The 24,583-nt window shown below is 41.2% G+C and overlaps 1 protein-coding gene across 10 annotated transcripts in view; it reads right to left on the bottom strand.

The window, feature by feature from the left end:
* Nucleotides 1-24,583, bottom strand: part of TAFA5 (TAFA chemokine like family member 5) — a 501,003-nt gene that overhangs the window by 238,827 nt on the left and 237,593 nt on the right. For 9 of the 10 annotated variants that reach the window (XM_053253369.1, XM_053253372.1, XM_053253374.1 and 6 more), the window contains exon 2: nucleotides 9,165-9,314. The exons of the other annotated variant lie outside the window; for it this stretch is intronic. In XM_053253369.1, coding sequence (XP_053109344.1) covers nucleotides 9,165-9,314 — 150 coding nt within the window. The remainder of the gene's footprint in view (nucleotides 1-9,164; nucleotides 9,315-24,583) is intronic. 10 annotated transcript variants of the gene reach the window in all.

The following is a 24,583-nucleotide window of genomic DNA, read 5'->3' as shown; positions in this document are numbered from 1 at the left end:
TGATGCACTACCATTTTGAGATTGTTCTCTACAAGAAATGGATGCAGCTGTGGAATCAGCCAAAGTTGAAAGAAAGCGCACCTGGCCATAGCCTCCATTTGAAATACCAGGGTGAGGTCTGGTTCTAAGAACACTCCCAAGCTGCAGACCAGTTCCTTCTGTAGGAGTGTAACCCCATCCAGCACAGGAAGATCTAACTAAATTCTGATCCCCAACAATGAGCACCTCCGTCTTGCTAGGATTAAGCTTCAATTTGTTTTCCCTCATCCAGCCCATTACTGCCTGTAGGCAGGCATTTAGGGAGTGAATGCCATTTCCTGATGATGATGATGATGATGATGATGGGGAGGAGAAATAGATTTGGGTGTCATCAGCGTACTGATAATACCCTGCACCGAATCTCCTGTTGACCTCACCCAGCGGTTTCATGTAAATATTAAAAAGCATTAGTGACAGAATGGTGCCCTGAGGGACTCCATATAACTCCATATAACAGCTCCCATTTTAAAGAGGAACTGTAACTAAGCTCCACCATCTGGAATCTGCCTGAGAGATAGGAGTGGAACAACTGCAAAGCAGTGCCTCCTATCCCCAACTTCCCCAGGTGATCTAGAAGGATACCATGGTCGATGGTATCAAACACTGCTGAGAGATCCAAAAGAACCAACAGATTCACACTCCCTCTGTCAATTCCGTGGTAAAGGTCATCCATCAGACCAACCAAGGCAGATTCAACCCCATAGCCCGCTTTAAAGCCAGTTTGAAATGAGTCTAGATAATTGGTTTCCTCCAAAACTGCCTGGAGCTGGTTAGCCAGCACTCTCTCAATCACCTTGCCCAACCAATGGGAGATTGGAGACCAGCCTATAACTATCCATCACTGAGGGATCTAGGGAAGGCTTCTTAAGAAATGGTCTAATCATTGCTTCCTTCAAACAAGGAGGCATCCTACCCTCCCTTAGCGATGAGTTAATGATATTAACAAGGCCATCTCTAACAATCTCCCTGCTAGATAGAAGCAGCCAAGACAGGCAAGGATCCAGAGAACAAGTGGTAGGTTGCACCACCCCAAGCAGCTTGTCCATGTCATCAGGCATCACAGATTGAAACTGATTCAATCGAATACTGCAAGAGGGATTGCTGGATACCACCTTAATAGTCTCTGCAGAAACAGTGGAATCCAAGTGGGCCTGAATACAAGAGATTTTGTCTGCAAAGAACCCATTAAAAGCATCGCAGCAGAACAAAGTCCCAGGGCATTGGTTTGAACTGGAAGGAGCCTGAATCAAACTCCTCACAACCTGGGACAGCTCTGCTAGACACGAACCCAGAGAAGCAATGTGTGCAGACCAGAATTAGTTTTTTGCCACACGTACCACCTCCGCATAAACCTTCGAATGGGCTCTATGCTGTGTCCTGTCACATTCAAACTGAGTTCTCCTCCACTTGCGCTCCAGTCTGCACCTTGCTGCTTCAGACCCCACAACTCCTCTGTATACCAAGGGACCACTTTTTAAGCAGATTAGAGGTGATGCTTAGGAGCGATTGTGTCTACTGCCCTGGTGAGTTCCCTGTTCCAGGTTCCCACCAGGGCATTGACAGAATCACTGGAAGGACCAACATCAAAAACCTCCAAGGCTTTTTGGAATCTTACTGGGTCCAGCAGCTGTCTCAGGTGGACCATCTTAATAGGTCCTCCACCCCTGCAGGACTGGGTTGTGGCTGTGAAACCAACCTTAACCAGGTAGTGGTCCATCCATGGCAATGGGGAAACTAGAGAATCCTGCACCCACGGAACCCCCCCCCCCCCGATCCAAAAAAGACCAAATCAAGTGTGTGGCCAGCAAAGTGAGTTGGACATCTGTGGGCCTATCCTAGTTGGGATAGGCCCACAGATGTCATAGCAAACTATATAATATATTTATTTCAAAATTCACTGTTCAAAAATGAAGTATTATTCATTCATTCATTCATTCATTCATTCATTCATTCATTTTAAGGTTCTCCACTTTTCCTTCTTGCCAATCACAGCTCCATGGAGGAAGCTCTGAGATCAGCTTCTGTTTCAGTTGTCCTTCTGCAGAAGTCAGGAAGTGGGTGCAAGTAGTCAGGGGCAAAATGCTGCCTTGACCCATCTCCTGGTGGGGGTTAACCCCTTTCAAAGCCAACCACTGCAAACTCGGAAAGTGCATAGGGAGCAGGGAAGAGGGAAGGTTGCTAGCAGCCTCCTCTTGTTTCCTTCGTATTTTGCATAGGGTGAGAAGAGAAATAAGAACATAAAAACAGCCTTGCTGGATCAGGCCCAAGGCCCATTTAGTCCAGCATCCTGTTTCACACAGTGACCCACCAGATGCTGCTGGAATCCTATAGGCAGGAGTTGAGGGCATGCCCTCTCCACCATAAAGTTATCCAAACCCCTCTTAAAGCCATCCAGGTTGTTGGCTGTCATCACATCTTGTGGAAGACAATTCCACAAGTTGATTATGTGTTGTGTTAAAAAGTACTTCCGTTTGTTGGTCCTAGATTTTCTGGCAATCAATTTAATGGGATGACCCCTGGTACTAGTGTTATGTGAGAGGGAGAAGAATTTCTCTCTATACACTTTCTCCACACCATGCATGATTTTATAGACCTAGATCATGTCTCCCCACAGTTCTCTTTCTTCTAAACTAAATAGCCCCAGGTGTTGCAGCCTTGCCTCATAAGAAAGGTGCTCAAGGCCCCCAATCATCTTGGTTGCCCTCTTCTGCACCTTTTCCATTTATACGATGTCATTTTTAAAAGATATGATGACCAGAATTGTACCCAGCACTCCAAGTGTGGCCGTGCCATAGTTTTACATAAGGACATTATAATATTAGCCATTTTATTTTCAATCCCCTTCCTAATGATCCCTAGCATGGTATTGGCCTTTTTCACAGCTGCCACACATTGAGTTGACACTTTCAACAAGCTGTCCACCACGACCCCAAGATCCCTCTCCTGTTCAATCACCGACACCTCAGATCCCATCAGCATATACTGGAAGTTGGGGGTTTTCATCCCAATGTGCATCACTTTACACTTGCCAACACTGAACTGCATTTGCCATTTTGTTGCCCACTCACCCAGTTTGGAGAGATCCTTTTAGAGCTCCTCACAATCCGTTTTGGATTTAAATACCCGAAAGAGTTTGGTATCATCTGCAAATTTGGCCACCTCGCTGCTTACCCCACTTCTAGATCATTGATGAATAAATTAAAAAGCACCATTCCCAGTACAGATCCCTGGGGAAATTTTGATTTTATTTAAATATCAGTGTCTGACATCCTGAGTAAATTTCATGATGGCAGTCCTAGTGAAATTAAGAAGTCCTTTAAAGTAACTCCAGAGGAGTGCCCATGGTTCCCTCTAAGGCATGCATGTGTGTGCACGCTCACAAGTTTTCTGATGTCTGCTCAGTTAATTTAGATTCCACTCAGGTTGAATCAGGAAGGTCCCAATCTGAATGTATGTGCGCACACAGTGCCTTGATATTGCAGACCAGAAGAAAACTCATTCTGCACAGAGATGAAAAAAATTAGAGGGACCACTGGTAGTACCACTGAATAACTTAGTCTGGATGTCAGACAGTGACTCCATTAAGTTGGAATGTGATACAAGAGGTCCAACCAATACAATGTGATACAAGAATGTGATATAAGAGGTCCAACCAGTCTCATCCTTCAGCGAAGTACTTTGTGCTTCAGTTTCTAGCACTAGAAATGCTACAGTTCAATTGGTGCAGATACTGTATTCCATTGGTGTGGGCTATCTACATATCTGATTCTAACTGATTTTTCCATCGGAGGGGCGGGGGGTTGAATCAGCACAGGAATGTGCAACCTCTTAGTGAAGAGTGGGGGGGGAGACTGAATTTACATCAGAATGTACAAAGTATGTCTGTCAACACTGCATTGCTATCAGTGGAATTTGAACTGACATTATACTACTCACACACAACCTGAACTGAATTGGGGCATATATGTATAGTTTACAGTTCAATATAAACAAGCAAATACTATGGCCATTCTTACAACTGGCCAAAGCAAGGCAGGAGTGGGAAAACCAGGCTATGGAGTTTATTATTTATTTATTTATTTATTTATTTATTTAAACATTTTTATACCTCCCAAAACTTATGTCTCTGGGTGGTTTACAACAGAATAGAGTTACCTGCTCTATGAATGACCTGCTCCTACCCTGCTGCTCCAGATCAGGGCTACCCTTTTTTTACCTGGGGCTTAACCAAGGTAAGAGGGGGGAAACACCATCTTACCTCACAGCCCTGATCGCGAGTGCAATTGGGGCTGTTAGGGGCAGCTCTTGGCAGCCCAGGTCATTTCCAACTATTGAGTGCCACCTATAGAGCAGCTAGGAAGCTGGGAGCTGCTGCAATGATGCGGGCAACCTCTCCACTGCCCATGCAATGCATTGTGGGTCATCTCTGCCACACTGATAATGTAGGTGCATGGTGCAGTGAAACACAGGTGAGCCCTCAGCCATGTGGGGAAACACAGGTTGTGTCCTGACTCCCACCACCAGCGCCAACATTTTCAGTCGTGTGAGTGACCTTAATGATTCCTTGAGCCTCTAACTGGTACTTGACAGAACACATGTGTTTGCAGATCCAACTTTGATCCTTCCTTTTCAAACTGTCCATCCATTTGTGATCATGTACTAAGGCAGGACAGGAAGCCTGAATTCAAATTGTGGCAAAACCATCAAGATTGTGCATGAATTTGCACATATAGAACATCAACATGCCTGTGCCTCCTGACAGCTATAATGTGCATCACTTTGAGCAACTGGTTCTTTAGAGAGAAAGAGAGAACACACAATCTTGTACATTCAGAAGTTGTTCACAAAGGCAATAACATTCAAAACATTCTGTGGACTTCCTGTGAATATTAGAGTACCTCAAGAGGCAAAGCTGAAAACTCCATGGAAATGAAGGGTCAATTTTGCACACCCCTAGTGATCACTAAGGAGACATTACCTAGGAATGCCATAGAATACAAATGGTAGAATTATGTATGCATTGAATAAACATCCTTTACTGATGAACTGTGCATAACATGCCATTTCCCCCCAGTAAAATACAACACACATTTGATGTAATTAGAGAACCCATGGAAGCATTTGTATGCATGAGGGAGTTAAACCCTAAATCCTGGCAAAGTTCCAATTTAAATAATTAAATCTTAAAATTTCCCAGCACTCTCAGTTTTCATTTCCCAGCTTCAGCTGCCATGTTGTTGCCAGGTTAGACCCCAAAGGAGACCACATTAAAGTGAGAGATGAAGTAATTTGTGCTTACAGTTAAATCTCTAGGTCTTTTGGGATACTGCAGATGAAATATAATTTCCAGGGAAGCAAGAGAAGCAAACTATATCATTAATAGCTATCCATCACCTATATTTTCTCCTTCATGCTTTGGTGACACTTATTTTTATCCATAATAATGCTTCCTATGCCATAATGTGTATCAACACTACAGTCAAAAGAAGACAGAGTAGTAAAGTGAGTATAGCATACAGAAGAGTCTGATAAGGGAAGCAGAAAGTGGGTAGAAGGAAGCTGACCAGATACCAGAATGAATGAGGCATGCCAGGGATCTGGGAGTTCAGAAGGAACACATTTTGAGGAAATCACTTGACTGGGAAGTATACTGGTGCATACAAGCTGTCTCTATTAGAATTCAGGGAAGGACAGACCAAGCTGAGTGGAGAGATTGCAGCAGACACTGAACTATTTTAGAGCATATTGACACGGAGTGCAAAACAGCTTACCTACATTTCCATCCCATCTGTCACTATCTATAAAAAAATTAGGAAACACCACTACTATCTTTTAAACTATCCACATACAGGAAATTGTGTCACAGATATGCCTAGAGGAACATTTTTCACCACCACATCCTGCAAAATTTTCTTCCCATCTGAGGAACTCTTCAGTTCCACTCATAGTGCCTTCACTGACTTCACTGACTCAGCATGTACTGTGTACTGCTGTCCAGTGTACTGACTTAGCATGCAGGACAAGCACAAGCCAAACCAGCTCCTTTGCTGGTTGCTTCTAGTCCAAAACATATTAACAAAATTAGCATGAGGAAGAACAACCAGTACATAAAGCAGCAATGGTAAACCAAAGCCCTGGGACCACAGGTATCTTTTCTATGAAGTACTTTCTATGTATACAACCACTGGGAAAGCTATACTGGAAAGATGCCCAGTTCTAAATTCAGCCAGCCTTCAAATTTGGCACATGAGGTAAAGATGGTGAACATCTCTCTTGGACATCAGCATTACCATTGCTATTAGATGTAACAATGACCACTCCAAGAGGCTGTTCCTTGGGAATCCCCCAGTGCAGTCTTAGCCTCAGAGCAATCTGCCTTGTTCCATGCTGCTGGAGCAATGTGGATAGTGTGGGAGTGAACTCTGTGCTACCACCAAGCAAAGGACAATCATGCGGGTGGGGGGGGGGGCAAGGTTTCTGAAGACTTCCCCCCATCTGCCCACCCTCCAGGTCATATGAATAGTCCCCTAGACTATAATCTCTGAAGATGATGGTGCCTGTTACAGCTGCTATCAGCAATTTGTCATTTTGGCATGAAGACTCTCCAGATGATGGTGATACAGCGGGGGGAGGTGGCACTAAATGGCACTAAATGCCACCAATGCTGTTTGCAGGGTTTCCCATAGGGCTGTATCAGCACAATTTTAAGAATTCTATCTTCAGAGCTTAGTGTCTTACACATTTGCTTAGTTCATCTTAGTTCAGAACACTGTTTGAAATGTGATTAATCATCACAATCAATCATACAAATTGGTACCTCTGTCCTCACCTCATGGCTGAAAATCTTATCCACAGTTCACAATAACTGGCGGTTTCCATGTTAATGGAAACAGTAAACACTTGTGGTATTCTTCTCTGTTCAAACAAGATGAATTCATCCCAGTCAGAGCTTGCCAGGTCTTATTAACATCCCAAATTACTGTAGCATTATTAGAATCTCCTTTTGCAATTATGGTACATGTGGATCTTATTTTGTATGGAGATGTGAAAAGCACCCATGAAGTTGGAATATACTTTATGTTCAGATTAGGAGGAAAGGTCCAATATTATCTCCAAGCCTATAAAGAGCACATACAAAGTTGGATCACTGCAATACGGTTGCAAATAGGCTTGTGCTGCATGTGAGGATTTGAAGATCAGGGTACTAATATGCTATTTGTATTTAGAATAAAAATAGGACAGGATATCCCCACTTAAGAAGCTAGCATTCAAACACAACATCAGTTCTTCCTGAGCTTTCTTATTACAAAATGAGGCTAGCATAATAGGACACTGGGGAAGCAGCCACCTTAAAATGACTAGAGTAAGAAGGATCAGGATCTTCTATTTTTCTGAAACCCTTACTGTTTTCTGTATTCCACAAGAAGCTGTGTAAATTTGTGTTCATGACTACAACTTACCCACAATCATAAACCCATTTGGTAATAAATCCTATTGGTTTTTAAAAGGCTGACTTCCAAATTAGATATTAGTAAACAGAAAGCATATGTTATGAAACCTTTTAAAATATGGGTTCATAACAATATCCAATCAAAAATCAAAAATAAGAAAGAATTTTATAATATGGCTTAATTCAACATCTATTGTTTCTAAATCATATCACCAAAAACGGTGAATGTATCATGAATATGGTTTGTACAAAAGCTACATCCATGTTTTAGATTAAATAACTGCAACATGTCAAATTAAATAATAAATCAAACAGCCCGTTAAACATAGTAGACATATTAAGGATCCATAATCTGCACCACTGAACATGGAAGATATGAGAACTGAAAAGTTTAAAACACAACAAAACATAGCAAGGTAACTATGCTGGAGAAACTGAAAGAACAAGAAGATTTTATAGTACCAGCAAGAGTGAAGGCATAACACAAAAATAGAATAGATGTGATATTTTATATTTAGCTTGGTGGGTAGGCAATGAAATCCCCTTTGTGCTGTCTTCTTTGATAGTCAGTAGGAGAGATCAAATTCTGATGAAATGGTAAAGAAATCTCAGCAATTTTTTAATGGGCTCAAGTATGAGTCATTTTTCAAAAGAAATCTGAATTTATTATCTTTTTACAGAAGTACCCATTTTTGTTGTTCTCTGCAAAGCCTAAATCAAAACATGTCATTTAAAATGTCATCTATTTATAACAGGAGTCCTATTTTATTTCTTTTAATTGCAATGTAAATGTTTGCTAGTAAGTTTCCATCAGCAGGCTTACACTGCTGACTGCACCACTGATGTCTTAGTTGGAACAGAGCAGCTCATCTGAGATATAAAAATGATTTCAAAGTGAAATATTTTCATTCTCCTTCTACATCAGCATTTTTGCAAGCTGCAGGCAACATACTGCATCTGCAGTGAATCATACAGAATGACGTTTTTAATGAGGGAAGGGACAGTAGAAATATAAGGTATAACACAACAGTTCCATTCTAATAACATCACTAGTGCTTTTTTCCCCTCACTGACCACATTAACTTCCATGCAGGAGTGGTCACATTGGCTATGATTCAAATTAAGATGTATAGTTATTATTTTAGCATTGCTACCAAGGCTGGCTCTGTACACTCAACTCTTGATGGTCCGAGGAAGTAGTTGGAAAGAGCTTAAGATATGCTTTACCTCTTGAAGTAATCATACCTTTCCCCATTTTCCACATTACAGCAAACCCAATGTGAATTCTGGCACAGAGAAAACATATAGTAAAGTTTCAATATGCTACCAGGATATCATTGTATAGAAGTGATATGCAACCAATATCACTTGGATATGAATCCATGAGGAAATTAACTGACATTTCTCAGTATCTTCTGACTCTCTCCCTCCCTCCCCCCCCCACACCCCTACACTTCACCTAGAAAACAAAGCAAGTCAATTGCCCATTAGAGGCATATAGCTTTTCAGATGATATTTGCAAGAATTTCAACCATAATCCTTGTGTCAACACACTAACTTGGCTGGTGCATACATAAATATTTGATACAGCACTTTCACAATGTGAACAAATAAAATGCTTAATAACCAGTTCTGTGTTGGTCGATATCGAATTAAATTCTCTTTCATCTCTTACCATCGACGCAGGCTGGCCTTGCTCTCGTTGTACCGGCAATCTGTCCTTTTTTACATGCACAACGAGCTGTTTGTCGGGCTATAGTCCTTCGGGGCTGACTGCTATCTCTGTCCAAAGTAACAATCTCACATGTACCTGCAGCCAATTGACCTGGAAAAAGAACCAGCAACAGGTACCAAAGTCACTGAATGCACTGCAGGCAATCTATTAAAGCCAAATAGAGTCATGGCCCAATGTCATAGCAGACACTCCATGACAAATGGCAAGTCAGCTGATAGATATAATAAAAAACAAAGGTGGCATGCAATTTTCCTTTATTAGACAAGTGAAAACCTTGAAAACTGGTTCTGTCAGAAAACTGCTATTTTTCTATAAAAAATCTCATGGAGCATTTTATTTCAACTTCTAGTTTGTTGAAAGAACAACCTATAATTGCAGATGTAAAATTAAGTGTAGTGTTTACAGTACACTTAAGCAAGATGAGTGTAAGTATATACAAGGACAACACATAAAGATCAGGAGTAAACGAGCTCCATCATTTCTCAAACAGAACTAGGAATTATGGGTTCCCACTTCCACTCTGCTGAAATACAGTTTAGAAATTATGATTTTCATAAAAGACAGATTTTGAGGTCATTTTTCTGTAAGCTGATTGCTGTTCAAACACATCAGAATAAGATATGAGATTGCTTTAAACAATTTCCATTAGAAATTAACGAGGGAGGGATACAAATATCACCTTCAACTTGCAAATGTTTGCTATAATATTCCCTCCTTCCTTTCCCATGTCACTATCCATTTAAAAAAAGCAGTATCATTTTAACACCAAAAATTGTTATAAGCAAAATTCAGAACCCTACATAACACATGATTTAGATTTAAATTGACTGTCTTCTAGACATCACATGATTTTCCCCACAAGTGCCCTTCTGCTAGTGAAAAACCTGTTCTGCTCATGGGGCTATCTGCTAGTGCATGACCCTGGCCTGAAACTGAGAAAGTTAGGCTTGATGCTAATTTTTCTAATCTTCATAGATGAATCCATGGTGGAGAAAGGATATTTCAAAATAATTCCATCACAAAATAATTCATTTTAAAACACAATAAATTGTAATGCCACCACCAATAGTTTGGACTTTGACTAAACAGTTATAATCAATAAATGTATTCTAAATATTGTTTCAGTGCAAGCATCCACTCTCATGGTTGCCTTTCTGTTGCTGAGATAATGCATTTTAACTGCAGTAATCCACTGTATTTTGTACCTAGGATACAGTGTTTCTTCCATCAATGAGGGCATCCATTGCCATCGTAACTCTTAGGCCTGTGTATCATAAAAAAATGTTGGATCCTATCCAATCTAAACAGACCTGACAGATAAATTGCTGGGCCAGGGGGGCCGACATGTCCCTCGCAAAACTGTCAGCTGGTTGGAATAGGGTCAAAATTCCAACATTTCCCCAGCTTTCTGTTGGTGATTTGGGACTGCACTCTGGAACTCAGGGGGAGGGAGACAAAGACAACCTCCCATGTGGGACCAATAGGGCCAGAAGGTCCCCAGTGGGTGTTGCCCTTGTCCTCCCTCTCCTTGATTTCCAAGATGCAGTCCTCAAAAAGAAGTCAAGTTAGGGAGCAATTCTGTCATCCTCAGCTACCGTGAGTTTAAAGAGACTGCTCCTTGGAAATCAAGGAAGGGGGTAAAGGGGGTAAAGGCAAGGGACCCACAGGGCCAGAGAGCCCCCCCACCAGGTGCCTGCCTTTGTTCCCAATTTTGAAGTACAGTCTTCAAATAGCAGCCTGGGAGTCAAATTAGAGAAAAAGTCTCTTTGAGGACTGCACTCCTGAAATGGGGGTGGGGCAAAGTAACCCACTGGGAGTTGAATCAAAGGGACTACACCTTGGAAATTGGTGGGAGGGGGACAAAGGCAATCCTCCACAGGGGGCCCTCAGGGCCACACGTTTCCCCAAGGGAGTCACCTTAGCATACCTCCCACCAATTCTGGGAATGTCCTTTAAATCAGTCTAAAAGCTGAGCTGGAGAAAAATGTTCTCTAACTTGGCTCCCGGAGTGATTTAAGGGACTTTTCTTTGGAAACCGGGGAGAGGGTGGAAAAGTAACCTCCCACTGGCAACCCTCTGATCTTGGGTGTCCCTGTGGGGGTTGCCTTGCTTCGCCTCCCTCTAATATTCAACATGCAGCCCTTCAAAGGCAACTCTGCTGCCAAATCAAAGGGAAATTTGATCCCTGAATTAGCAGCAGATGTGTTTTTGAATGATTGCATGCTGGAAATCCAAGGAAGGGAGGAACCAGGCAATCCACCTGCAGTGGATCCATCAATCTTGGGGGTTGGTCCATCAGCCTGGTCTGACAACAATGTTGGAACTACCAGGAGTTCAGACATGACAACAGGGATTTTAGTCAGAGTTCCAACTGTTGGGGGGCTCTGCTATCATGTTTGGACTGGAGCCCTTCTGATGGTGCCCAGCAGTGGGAATGTCAGATTTGACATTCATGTCAGACTGACACAATTGTACAATTCTAATATAAATTAGGATGTACAAGTGGTGCAGACACCTATTGGTTAATGCTGTATGACATTATAAACAACTATTTACGGTGGGCAGTGCAATCCAGAATGGCAGTTGCATTATGTTCCCGGATGTGAGACAAAAAAAACTCACAATAACCTCATTTCTTTCACTTTTGTAACAGAATAGGCATAATTCTGTAAATAAAGAATTTATCCAAGATCCTATGCTAGCTGATGGTTCAGTTTAGTGTTCTAATGGGTAGTTTTGATCCAGAAATGATATCTCTGAATAGCACATATAGCCTTATTTGATACTCTCACACACTATTTTTTCCTTTGAGCCATTATTTGGATGCCTGGCAACACAAGCTCCTTTTATAACACCACACTTGCAAGGGTTCATCTGACTAATTCTCCCCAACAAATTTGCCTAATTCCCCTCTAACAAATTTTAAAAACCTGCAGATATCCCATCTGTTATAAAGAATTGAAAGTCAGTAGCCATGGTATTTAGGATTTATTTATTTTTTTCAGATCCACAATGAAGACTGAGAACACTGTTCATGTAATATATACTGGAGAAACAATCTGTACTCTTAAGTGATGCATATTATCAACAGTGGGGAGAAGGCATATTAAGTTAGTCATGACTAAGCACCATTGAAATAAATGAGACATGACTAATTTAAGCCTCATTAATTTCAACAGGACTTAACAGTACTCATATTTAACTGCTTCCTTTTAACTGTTGTTAATTTACCAGAAATTCTACTGAACACATGCCTTGCTTGGTAGTTATATACTTTCTCCACATTTTTAAAAGCATGGAAGCAGTTGTTTTAGTTGTGTATGTAAAATAAGATAATATTTGAATTCTAGGGCTTTGTAATTGTGCCAGCTGATCAGAGGTCAGATCTACCTACACTCTGTTGGGTGTTGTTGGAGGGAGTTCTCCAATGACAGCAGGGAGCTTGCGACTGTTGGAAACGGATACATAAGACCGAGATCAGTCACTGAATTTATAGCAGATTTTTTAAATTTTTATATATATATATATATATATATATATATATATATATATATATATATATAATAGCAAAGTCCCATTTTCAATCTATGGCATTTCAGAACTAGAACACAGAGGTTCACAGAGAAAGAGATATACAGTTTGCCAAGGCAACCAATTGTATTGGGATTGCAATCCAACAGTGAGCATATTCTCACCCTGTCAATTAAATAGGAAAACCAGTGCATCAGCCTGATCCTATTCATTCTTACTCAATTATTGAAGTCATTATGAATATGAGCGAAGCCTTAGAAAAGAAACAAAACCAAAAATGAACTATCTTACTACCAAGAACTAAATATTAATATAATCACCATGCGTTACAATAATATTAATTTGTTGATCATTACTAGAGCATGGAAACATTTGGTGGGAGATAATTGTTAATACCTTGTTACGGGAGGGTGAGATACCATTGAGAGTAAGAAAGTAGTGGTGAGACCACTATTTAAAAAGCTGTTCCATGATTTCTTTAACCTGGTTAATTATAGACCTATGTCAAACCTTCCCTTTCTGAGCAGGGTGACAGAGTGTGTGGTGGCTGTGTAGCTGCAGAGGCCTTGGATTATACCAATTTTCAAGACACCTTTTGATCTAGCTTCTGTGCTGCGTTTGAGACTGAAACTACCTTGCTTGCCCTGGTGGATTACCTACACTGGACAATGGATAGAGGGATCCATCAGTGTTCGATACCATCAACCTGCTGGACTGGGAATTGTGGAGAATTCTCCTGTGACTGATTCATTTGATTGTGTTGATAGATAATTACATTTTATTATTATTATTTTATTTATTCAATTTCTATACCGCCCTTCCAAAAATGGCTCAGAGTGGTTTACAAAGAGAAATAACAAACAAATGAGATGGAACCCTGTCCCCAAAGGGCTCACAATCTAAAAAGAAACATAAGATAGACACCAGCAACAGTCACTGGAGGTACTGTGCTGGGGCTGGATAGGACCAGTTACTTCCCCCCTGCTAAATAAAGAGAATCACAACTTTAAAAAGGTGCCTCTTTGCCAAGTTAGCAGGGGTCAATGGTTATATCCATTCTCTGAATGAACTGGAGCTGCTACATTATAAATTAGTGAAGGGTGTGTTTACTTGGCTGGCAGGTTCTAATTCTGTCCATATACAGAGAGCAGCTCTAGTAAAAACACAAGGGTTTGGTGACTTCCTGAACAGACCAATGAAAGAGCTCCACAAAGGAAGGTATTGGCCAATCGGTTTAAAGTGTGATAACTGGGCTAAGATTTGCTAGCTCTGGCTAAGGATTTTGAGGATAGGTGGTACAGTGCCTCAGGAGGGACTCTGCTGAGGCACTCTCACTTGGAAGTGAATCTGAAACGAGATAATGGGGGTGGGAGGCAGCTCAGGGCATACACCTTGTAGCTAATCTCTGAGGAAGCCTGAGGGGAGCAGGCCATGTGGCTCTATTCATGACCCCTTTGGGAAACTGCATGAGACTGAGACCCCCGCCTTAGCTATTAGCCTTCAGCAACAGAAAACTGCCGCGGAATCTTCCATGCTCAACAGTCAACCACCAACTGAAACCCAACAGCCAACTGAAGGAGGAGAAAACAAGGTCACTTTATTCTGTGCTTGAGTTACAGTGGCTCCAGAGAAGAAAGGGAATCTGGTTTGTGGGTTCAACAGGGAAAAGAACTAAGATCACATTTAACCGTCCCTTCAACCTCTTCAGTTTATTATTTATTATTTCTCTTTTTTCTCCATTCTTTAGCACCTGGCTGAAAAACTGTGAATTTACTGAATAAAAAAGTTAATTTATATATATAAACTTGTCCTATATTTCACCAGTGATTGAACCCATATCCATGCCTTATAGTTGTCTCTCGCGAACCACGAGAGTTCAGTTCCTGGAAACCCTCGCAGCTGGCAAATTCACAGTAGACAAGCCATTGGTTTCAATTACAAACAGGGAGTTAGAGAAATCGCGGTTGTGAAGCAACCAAAAGCAAGGTTAAAAAAATGAAAGAATCCCCCCTTTATTGACAATTTGTCTGTGAAGAGGATATAAATCACCTGGTGCATATGGCTGTGTCAATGGTTCATTCTCCACACACTCTAGTCCACTCCACCTATCATCCCTCTTTATCTCAGCTGCTACACCTGTGGCTTTTGCTCTTCATTTCTGGGGGAAGACGCTCATCAGAGACTGGGAAAATTAACTGGCATGCTTCATCAAAGTTGACAAATCAGGTGGCATTTTCCTAACTGTGAATTCTAGTGTAAACCCCTAACTCTCATAAAAGACACCATGCCTAATACCCAGGCTGCTCTAGGCTTTGAGAACTACACACCAAGAAAGGCTGCCTACTACAACTGCCTCTTTCTTTTACTCTCTTCCTCTCTTTCTTTCTTTTTAAAGCCCTAACTAACCAATTGTGCTTTTAACTGCAGTTCTACACATAGAGAGTAAGGCTTTTTGCCTAGATGGAAGGTGAAACATTTCCAATCATTTTATCTTTGTTGTCACACCTCTGGTGGAGCACTTCTTTTCTCATCAGCTCCCCCTTCTTCTCCATAAAACACACACCACACTTCTTTAGTGAAAGGCTTAGCTCCTGTTGGCTTCTCGAACTTGCATATTCTGTGGTTTACTCCTTCCAAGTGCAGTAGTATAGACACAGTTCAGACAAAATGCAATAATTAGATGGAGCTATCCATAAGTCTTTCTTTGCATGCATTGCATAAATTGTGTGAGATAACTGTAGTAATAAAAATTGCTGTAGTAAACTCAATGCCTCCAGTGTCAAGTTCCAGTATTTATAAACATTTACTTCCGAATCTGAATGAATGCTGGTTCTAGGATGTGTAGTTGCTGGATTATTATTATTGAGGAAGGATTTTCCAACTCATTTAGGCTTACGTTTCCATCTCTTCCTTTGCAATTTTGGACTAGACAGCTTTGGTTTACTACTGTCATCAGATTTCATATATTAATGTCAGTTTGCTGGAACAGAACTGCACAACTGATATGAGATAACCTTATTCTATTACTGTTCCATTTAAAATCTGAATGCAGTTAGCTTTAATCAAATAACTTCGATGACTGCTGGAATTATGGGGAGCTAATGCAGGACTACATGCTTCTTAGAATTTGACAACAGAAAAGGTAGGTTTGTGCAACTCATGAGTATAAGCATTATACATTATGTTCGGGAATTTTTATTTTTTATAGAAATATCTATTGTAAGTGAAGTATTGCACTACACTCAAACAATTGCTCCTAATCAAAGGATATATAAGAACTGAAGAGCAAAAAAATAATTTTAAATTAAAATTAAAAGATGCATTCAAGACAGAAAAACAAAAATATTATTGCTTAAGTTTCTTTTTTGAAATGCAGTCAACACAGTTCTACAGTTGCTAGAGGAGAGCGGGTCTTGTGGTAGCAAGCATGAATTGTCCCCTTTGCTAAGCAGGGTCCACCCTGGCAGTGGCTGCTGGTGTGGGTGCTGCCGGGAGTAGGGCAGCAGGAGGCACCTTTATCTGTAACCTAGTAGATGCCTACATCTCCTCCCACCACATCTGAAAGCTGTTTGGAGCAGTGCTGTGCCGCCCAGCACCTGCTACGGCAGAGGATTAGATGTGCAGCATGTGCAGAGGCCAGCTGAGTGTTGGAGCTGATCCTCTGCCACTGCAGGTGCTGGGTGCTGCGCTGCTGCTCGGTTAATTCTTCAGTGAGCGGGGGCCCATTTTAAAATCTTGTCTCTGGGCCCACTCCAGCCTTGCTACACCCCTGAAGTAATGCATGCTTCCAATCCAGTCTGTTATCATTTCTATCGCATTCAGGCAAATTAAATAAATTTAAACAGAGAAATATTTTGAAAAGTGTTTACATACACTCATTAGAAATTCGCAATTGAACACATTCTGTGGCGACTTAATTCAAATGTTCACAAAATGCTTGAACTCTATCACACACATACCTTCAAATATCAAAAATACTCTGTTTATAACTGCAGAAATACATTTCTGTTTCTCATGCTGAAAACTACTCACTTCTGCCATCCATAAACACTATATCACCCATTAAGAGTGCTAACAATTTCCAGAGCCTAATGAAAGATTGAGCCATGTGATGAAAACAATGGTTGACATATATGTGGGGTTGACCAGGCAAAAGCCACCATCAAGCAGCACATTAACCGCTGGGTGAGGTCATCAGTATGCTGATGACACCCAAATCTATATCTCCTTTTCATCTTCAGGAAATGGCACTCATTCTCTAAATGCCTGCCTACAGGCCATAATGGGCTGGATGAGGGAGAACAAATTGAAGCTTAATCCTAGCAAGACAGAGATTCTCATTGTGGGGGCCCAGAATCTGAGGGATGGGGTTACACTCCTCTAGAAGGAGCAGGTGCGCATCTTGGGAGTACTCCTGGACCCAGGCCTCACTCTGGTATCTCAGGTGGAGGCCATGGCCAGGAGTGCTTTCTATCAGCTTCGGCTGATTCGACAGCTGCGTCCATTCCTCGGAGAGGATGACCTCAAAACAGTGGTGCATCAGCTGGTAACCTCCCGGCTTGACTACTGCAATGCACTCTACGTGGGTCTGCCTTTGTACGTAGTCCAGAAACTTCAGTTAGTTCAGAAAGCAGCAGCCAGACTGGTCTCTGGGGCAACCCGGAGAGACCATATTATGCCTGTTTTGAAACAGCTACACTGGCTGCCGATATGTTTCCGGGCAAAATACAAAGTGCTGGTTATTACCTTTAAAGCCCTGAATGGCTTAGGTCCGAGTTATCTAAGAGAGCACCTTCTTTTACATGATCCTCACCGCACATTAAGGTCATCTGAGGAGGTCCGTCTCCAGTTGCCACCAGTTCGTCTGGTGGCGACGCAGAGGCAGGCCTTCTCTGTAGTTGCTCGTGGGCTATGGAATGCACTCCCAGCAGAAATTCGTAATTTGAGATCATTGCTGTCCTTCAAGAGAGCCTTTAAAACGTACTTATTTGGCCTGGCCTTCCAGAGTTTTAAATGATTAATTGTTTTAAACTGTTTTAAATTGTTCCCCTGATGTTCAGGGCTTTTAGCTGTTATATTGGTTTTATTGTGTTTTAATAGTTTGATTTTAATTGTTAATTTGTTTTTAATTGTTTTTATCATGTTGTGAACCGCCCTGAGTCATATCGGATGGGCGGTATATAAATCTAATAAATAAATAAATAAATAAATAAATAAATAAAATAGACATCTCAGCAGGGTCTGGAACTTTCCTATTGATTGATTGATTGATTGATACATTTATATACCACCTTTCATTAAAACAATCCCAAGGTGGATATCAGTGATGGGCTTAGATATTCTGCTTCTCCGGGGGCATACCTCACTCAGTTGGAGGTTCCAAAGCACAGAAGGGAGCTCACTCTGGCTTGCTGTCATGCCTCCATTCAACAGTGCTTGAAGGCTATCATAGAAGGACTCCATTTGCAGAGCAACTATGCCCCTGTGGCTCAGGGCAGATTAAAACTACCGAGCATGTCCTACTCCACTGTTTGTTCTAAAGAAACATTCACACCTCTCTCATCCTTTCATTGCTATGCAAGTATCCGGGACCTTCGAGCCAATTCTACAGCTCCTTGCTGCTTTCTGACTTTAAGCTTGCCATCACACATAGAGTTGCCAGGTTTCGTGTGGCAGCGATCAGCAGTTGTCGGCAGATGGTAGGCAGTGAGTATTATCAGCCTTATTTTGAACCTTAGTGACTCAGGGTGTGCTGTACACTTGCTCACTCAATACTGACTCAATAGAAAGACTGACGCTCCTGCTGTTTTCTTACTGCCCCTTATAGCCTTCTAGTCTGGCCATTATCCAGTTTTAATACTTAGGCTTTTATGCATTTGTGTCTTTTTATCTCTTTTAATCTTTTACAAGCATTTTATGCCCACCATCTCTTTTATGCACTTTTATGCCTCTTCAGGCTTTTATGCCCTCATGCTTCTTGTGTTTATTGTTTTTATTATTACTAATATTTTAAATATCATTATGTACCTTGATTGATTGATTGATTGATTGATTGATTAAGTGCCGTCAAGTCAGTGTCGACTCTTAGCGACCACATAGATAGATTCTCGCCAGGATGATCTGTCTTCAAGTTGGCCTTTAAGGTCTCTCAGTGGTGCATTCCTTGCTGTCGTAATTGAGTCCATCCACCTTGATGATGGCCGTGCTCTTCTTCTCTTTCCTTCAACTTTCTCCAGCATTATAGACTTCTCAAGGGAGCTGGGTTTTCTCATAATGTGTCCGAAGTATGATAGTTTGAGCCTGGTCATTTGTGCCTTGAGTGAAAATTCTGGATTGATTAGTTCTATGATCCATTTGTTTGTTTTCCTGGCTGTCCATGGTCTTCTCAAAAGGTTTCTCCAGCACCAAACTTCAAAAGTGTAAATGTTTTTTCTATCTTGCTTCTTCGAAGTCCAGCTTTCACATCCATAGAGTGTCATGGGGAAAACCATTGTCCGAACAATTCTAATCTTTGTAGGTGTAGACCTACACCATTATAGATCTAAATTTCCTTTCCAAGGCCTTTATTGAAACCCTACCAAGTGATATTCTGTGGCATATTTCTTGACTGCTGGATCCTTTACTGCTGATGGTCGATCCTAAAAGGCAGAAGCCATCCACCACCAATGTCTCCGTTGTCAATTCTGAGGCTGGTTACTGTACCCATTATCATTAGTTTAGTCTTCTTTACATTTAGTTGTAGACCCATTTTTAAACTGTACTTCTTGACTTTCATTACTAGAGCTTGCAGATCATGCACATTCTCAGCTATCAGAGAAGTGTCATCAGCATAATGCAGGTTATTGATGTTTCTTCCTCCAACTTTAAAACCATGCTCATCTTCTTCCAATCCAGCTTCTCTCAGTATTTGTTCAGCATATAAATTGAATAAAGAAGGAGAAAGTATACAGCCTTGTCTTACTCCTTTGCCAATCTGGAGATGGCAGCTGCATGTCTGGGCACGCAATCTCTGCGCCCAGACCGAGAGCAATGATAGTCTGTGGGGAGGTAAGCTTTTCAAACCTTCCTCCCCATGAACCCTCAAGCCTCTTCTAATCAAGAAAGGGATTGGTATATTTAAAGTAAAAGTGTGAGAGGGGGAGGTTTAACTGTTTCTCTAAAAACCTGGCATGTCTATATGAAATGGGTCCACCATCAGCTCTAAAAAAAAAGGCCTACTATGCTTGAAAGTTTTATCCAATACTTACAATAATATATTTTGATGGTTTGTCATTATTTTTTATGGGCCATTGTATCCTATTGGATAATGAAGAAGCAAATGATTCAATCTGGGCAAGCACAATTATTGGATCCATGATCAGAGTAATTGCTTTATTTGGATCAAATTGGGTGGAATCCATTAATTTGGTCCATGCAGAGCCCTAGCAGAGAACCATTGTGCGTGTGTGCGCGCACATGTGTTGAGGACCTGAAATCTGCTTTTGTGTTTCCTTCTATTCTCCTCTGATGTATTGTTGTAATACTATCTTACCTAATTTCAAATATATTAAAATTAATAGTTTTAGCAGACACAAATTAAAACCCAACATATAGGCAGAATATTTAAAGCACTGTAAGAAAAATAAAATGTGTAACTTGGGGAAAGAGTGCAAAATGTAGAGAATTTCATATACTATCTTAAGCAAAAACATCGCCAACAGCAGCAACTTTAAAGCTATACTATTATCAGTTGCAGAAGTTTGCTTAATGATAAAACATTAGGTTATTGTAGCACAAAAATATCTGAACAATTTAATTTTTAAAAGGCAGTTATGTATACAAACAAATTACTGGCTTGGTGTACTGCTGGGTTTCATGCTGCTATTGGATGTTTCAAATGTGCATTAAAATCAATGAGCCTATAAGATCTTTCTTCAGTAACATTTTCTTCTGCAAGGAGTACCACATTCTTGAGTTTGCAGTCCCTTGAGAGATAAGACGAGGCGTTCTGTTGCTAAGCAAGGCTTTGCCATTTATCTCAAGCTTTAGCCGAGTACAAGCAATAATCACTACTGCCTGAAATATATTGGAATGAGACTACATGGGACCATTCATGACACTTCATCAGCATTCAGGAGGCAAACAGAGCGACTGCAGTGATTGAATACAGGTTCAGACTACTGGCTTTAATCTCCATCTCATTCATTCAGCCTTTACTTTTGGCACAGCTGTATGATAAACACTCTTACACATAGCAGTCATGGGATTCCATAGGAGGGTGAACAAGCAAGAATGTATGTTTTTTGTGTATTTAAGTATGTGTTGTGTGGGATAAGCAGGGATATACAGCATACAAATACTAACAAGCAACAATATCTCATTGTGGTTATATTATGAATAAATGAGAAGGAATGCTCTGTTTATCTAAAAGGTGGAACCAGGCCACTTTTCATTTTACTTCTGCAGAAATCTTAACAGTAAGATAAATATAGAGCCAACACTGAACTCTGTTTTAGAAGTAATAGATGCAAAATTCCAAAGAGGCTCTTGAGTAATACATCCCAAACTACATGCAATCTTACTGAATATTTTTATAAAAGAAATATAGTCTTTTTAATATGTAAAAAGTCTTTTTACAGTGTTGTAATGCAGTTGCAAAAGTATGCCAAAATAAAATTGATGTCCTCAGTAAAGGTATTTTGACAACAAATTTGTATGTGCTCATAAACAGAAAGTATTCATCTAGCAATAGCAATAGCAATAGCACTTACATTTATATACCTCTCTATAGCCGGAGCTCTCTAAGCGGTTTACAATGATTTAGCATATTGCCCCCAACATTCTGGGTACTCATTTTACCGACCTCGGAAGGATGGAAGGCTGAGTCAACCTTGACCCCTGGTCAGGATCGAACTTGTAACCTTCTGGTTACAGGGCGGCAGTTTTACCACTGCGCCACCAGGGGCTCCTTGTTCTACACAATAAGGGAGAAGAGGCACATACTAACCCCCTCCAAATCCTAGAAAACTCTGCTGGATACGAATTTGCAGAAGAAATGCGGGCAGAAAACAACCACTTATTTGCTGCCTACACTGCCAGAGCATAAATCTTCAAATGTTGTCTATATCTGTCAGATTTGCAACGAGTCTTCCTCCACTTGCGCTCTAGTCTACCTCATCACTTCAGCTCCTATGGTTCTTCCAAATACCATGGGGCTAATTTTGAAGCAGGTCAGAGAGAATGCTTAGGAGTGATTGTGTCTACCACCCTAGTAAGTTCTTTATTCCATGTTTGCACCAGAGCATCAACAGAATCACTAGCAGAACCAACTCTAAACCCTTCCAAGGCATCTTGGAATCCTTTTGGATCCAATAACCTTATTGGGTGGACTAACCTAACAAGTCCTTCACTCCTGCAGAGGTGGGTTGTGGTTGCAAGTCCTACCTTAACCAGATGGCGGTCTGTCCATGACAATGGGGAGATGACAGGATGACAGGAGATGACAGGATTCCACCCATAGAACATCCTGATCAGAGCAAAAACCAAATCAAGTGCATGGCCAGCATCATGCATCGGTCCAGAGACCACTTGGAGTAGGTCCATAGTCATAATGGCCACTTTGAACTCCTGAGCTGTTCCCGACAACCCAGTCCTGAAGTGAACACTGAAGTCCCCCAACAACAACAACAACAACAACAACAACAACAACATAGCAACTCCAATGCCAGCTCCACAACCAGGTCTGTCAGCTCAGTTAGGGACTCTCTGTGCAGCAGGGTCATCAGTACACCAACAGAAGTCCCAGTATATTTTTGGTCCCTTGGCTTAGGTACCAGTGGTCCCCCTATTTTTTTTCATCTCGGAGTAGAATGAGTTTTGTTCTGGGCAGCAGTATCAAGGCACTGTGTGTGCACATGCAATCAGAATGGGCCCTTTCTGATTCAACCTGAGCGGGATCTAAAATTAACTGAGCGGACATCAGAAAAATTGTGAGCACACACACGTGTGCATGCCTTAGAGGAAACAGTGTTAGGTACATGCATTCAGAATAGGCCAATTCCCTAACAGGATAGTATTCTTATATACCACAGCCACCCCACCACCCCACCCACAGCTTCTCACCTGATCCATCATGGAGTATCCCACAGGGAGAAGCTGGAGCCAGACCAGACCACTAGCCTCTCCCAACCAGGTCTCCATTATGCATCCCAAGTTGGCTCCATCCATAATCAAGTCATAGATTATCTCAGACTTATTTTGGACCGAGCTGGCATTTCAGAGTAACAAGGTGAGCTTCTGTGGGTCATTGGCACGACTCTCCAGGGTTAGAGAGATTGTAGGCCTGTTGGAAGGGGAAACAGCAATAAAATTTCTGAGTTCCCTTTCTCTAAAATGGCCCGCTGACCTACCAGCACCATATCTTCATCGATTGCCCATCACCACTGGAATAGCTGCCCCAGAATCATCTCCCACCTCCCCATCTCTAGACAGGGAAACCAGATGAAATAAACTCCTACACCACAGTGTCTCTTCCATTCAAGATCTTGAGTTTATCAGAAATGCAGTTTGGTTCAGAGACTTTTTAACTGGAGATTAACTAGAACACTATATACACGAAACATGCACTTCTTAACTGACCTAGTGGGCAATCCAGAGAGATTCTGCTTCTTAGGTATACATCTTTACCAAGATGGACAATATGAGTTCTCACTGTATTCAATCTGAAAGGTGTTTTGAATCAGAGTTAGGCAGCCCACCATTATGATTCAGGTTAGCGGTTTTAATGTCAGAACCAATTATTCCAATCCTTTGGAAAATGAGTCCAATTGTTTGATAGAGAAATGCAGTGAAGACATGATCTGCTTACTTTTGACAAAAACTACAACCTCTTCCTCCCTTTACTGATAACCAGGAAAATGCATACTGTCCTCCAAAGCTCTTTACAGGTGAAGAAGAACTTTATTCAAAATCAAGGATCAGATACACAAAAGCCAAAACACATACCCTATATACACAATATAATGCAATGAAATAGGTAAAGCAAATCAATTTAAATATAATAATGATAGCAAGATCAAGTTGCATCTTGCCGGTGATCCTCTGTTGTCTGATTTTCATGGCTGTCAAGCAAAAGTTGGCTATCTTCTGGGTAATACCTACACACTCATCAGAGAGGAGAAAGCATGTGTAGTAACTCGTCCCTGCCTGGCTATTCAGTAACAAGAGTGTAATCAAGCTGTCTTTATAGAAGGAGCAGTACAAAAGAACATGTTGTATTGTCTCAAGCATTTCTTTGCCGCAAGGACAGATCCTATTGGCTTGAGGCGTTTTATTATACCTGCCAAAAAGTACTGCCGAGGGGAGCACATTAAATCTGGTTCTGAAGAACGCTTTACATTACCTGGGGAAGGTAAGTAATGATAGATACTTTGCTGAAGAACAACTGATATTTACATAATACTCTCAACTGAGGTCAGAGATCATACTAAGATCCATTCGGCATCCTCTAGTCTCTGTAAATACCCTCTGGACCTGGACAAGGCCCAAGGACAGCAGGTACTCAGGGAACAGTCCATAAGACAAACATTTCTCCCTAAGTTCTGTCTCCCAACCCAATTTATAATTGTGAGCACCAGAGGGGCCAACCTTTACAGGTGAAAAGAGAGGATTTCCAAGAGCAACCACTACACGTGATCTGGTACTATTGCCAAGCACTAAAACCCGAATTACAGATTGTATAAGGTGTTGGCTCAGTACCAATGCTAAGAGAATAAGGATATAATATATTTGTTTGTTTGTTTGTTTTTACATGTATATCCCACTTTTCTGAATGAAAAATCTACAGAGGA

The sequence above is a fragment of the Hemicordylus capensis genome, chromosome 5, assembly GCF_027244095.1.
Source record: "Hemicordylus capensis ecotype Gifberg chromosome 5, rHemCap1.1.pri, whole genome shotgun sequence".
NCBI classification, from domain to species: domain Eukaryota; kingdom Metazoa; phylum Chordata; class Lepidosauria; order Squamata; family Cordylidae; genus Hemicordylus; species Hemicordylus capensis.
Note: the sequence above shows the minus strand (reverse complement) of the source record. Positions and strands in the feature narration are given on the sequence as shown.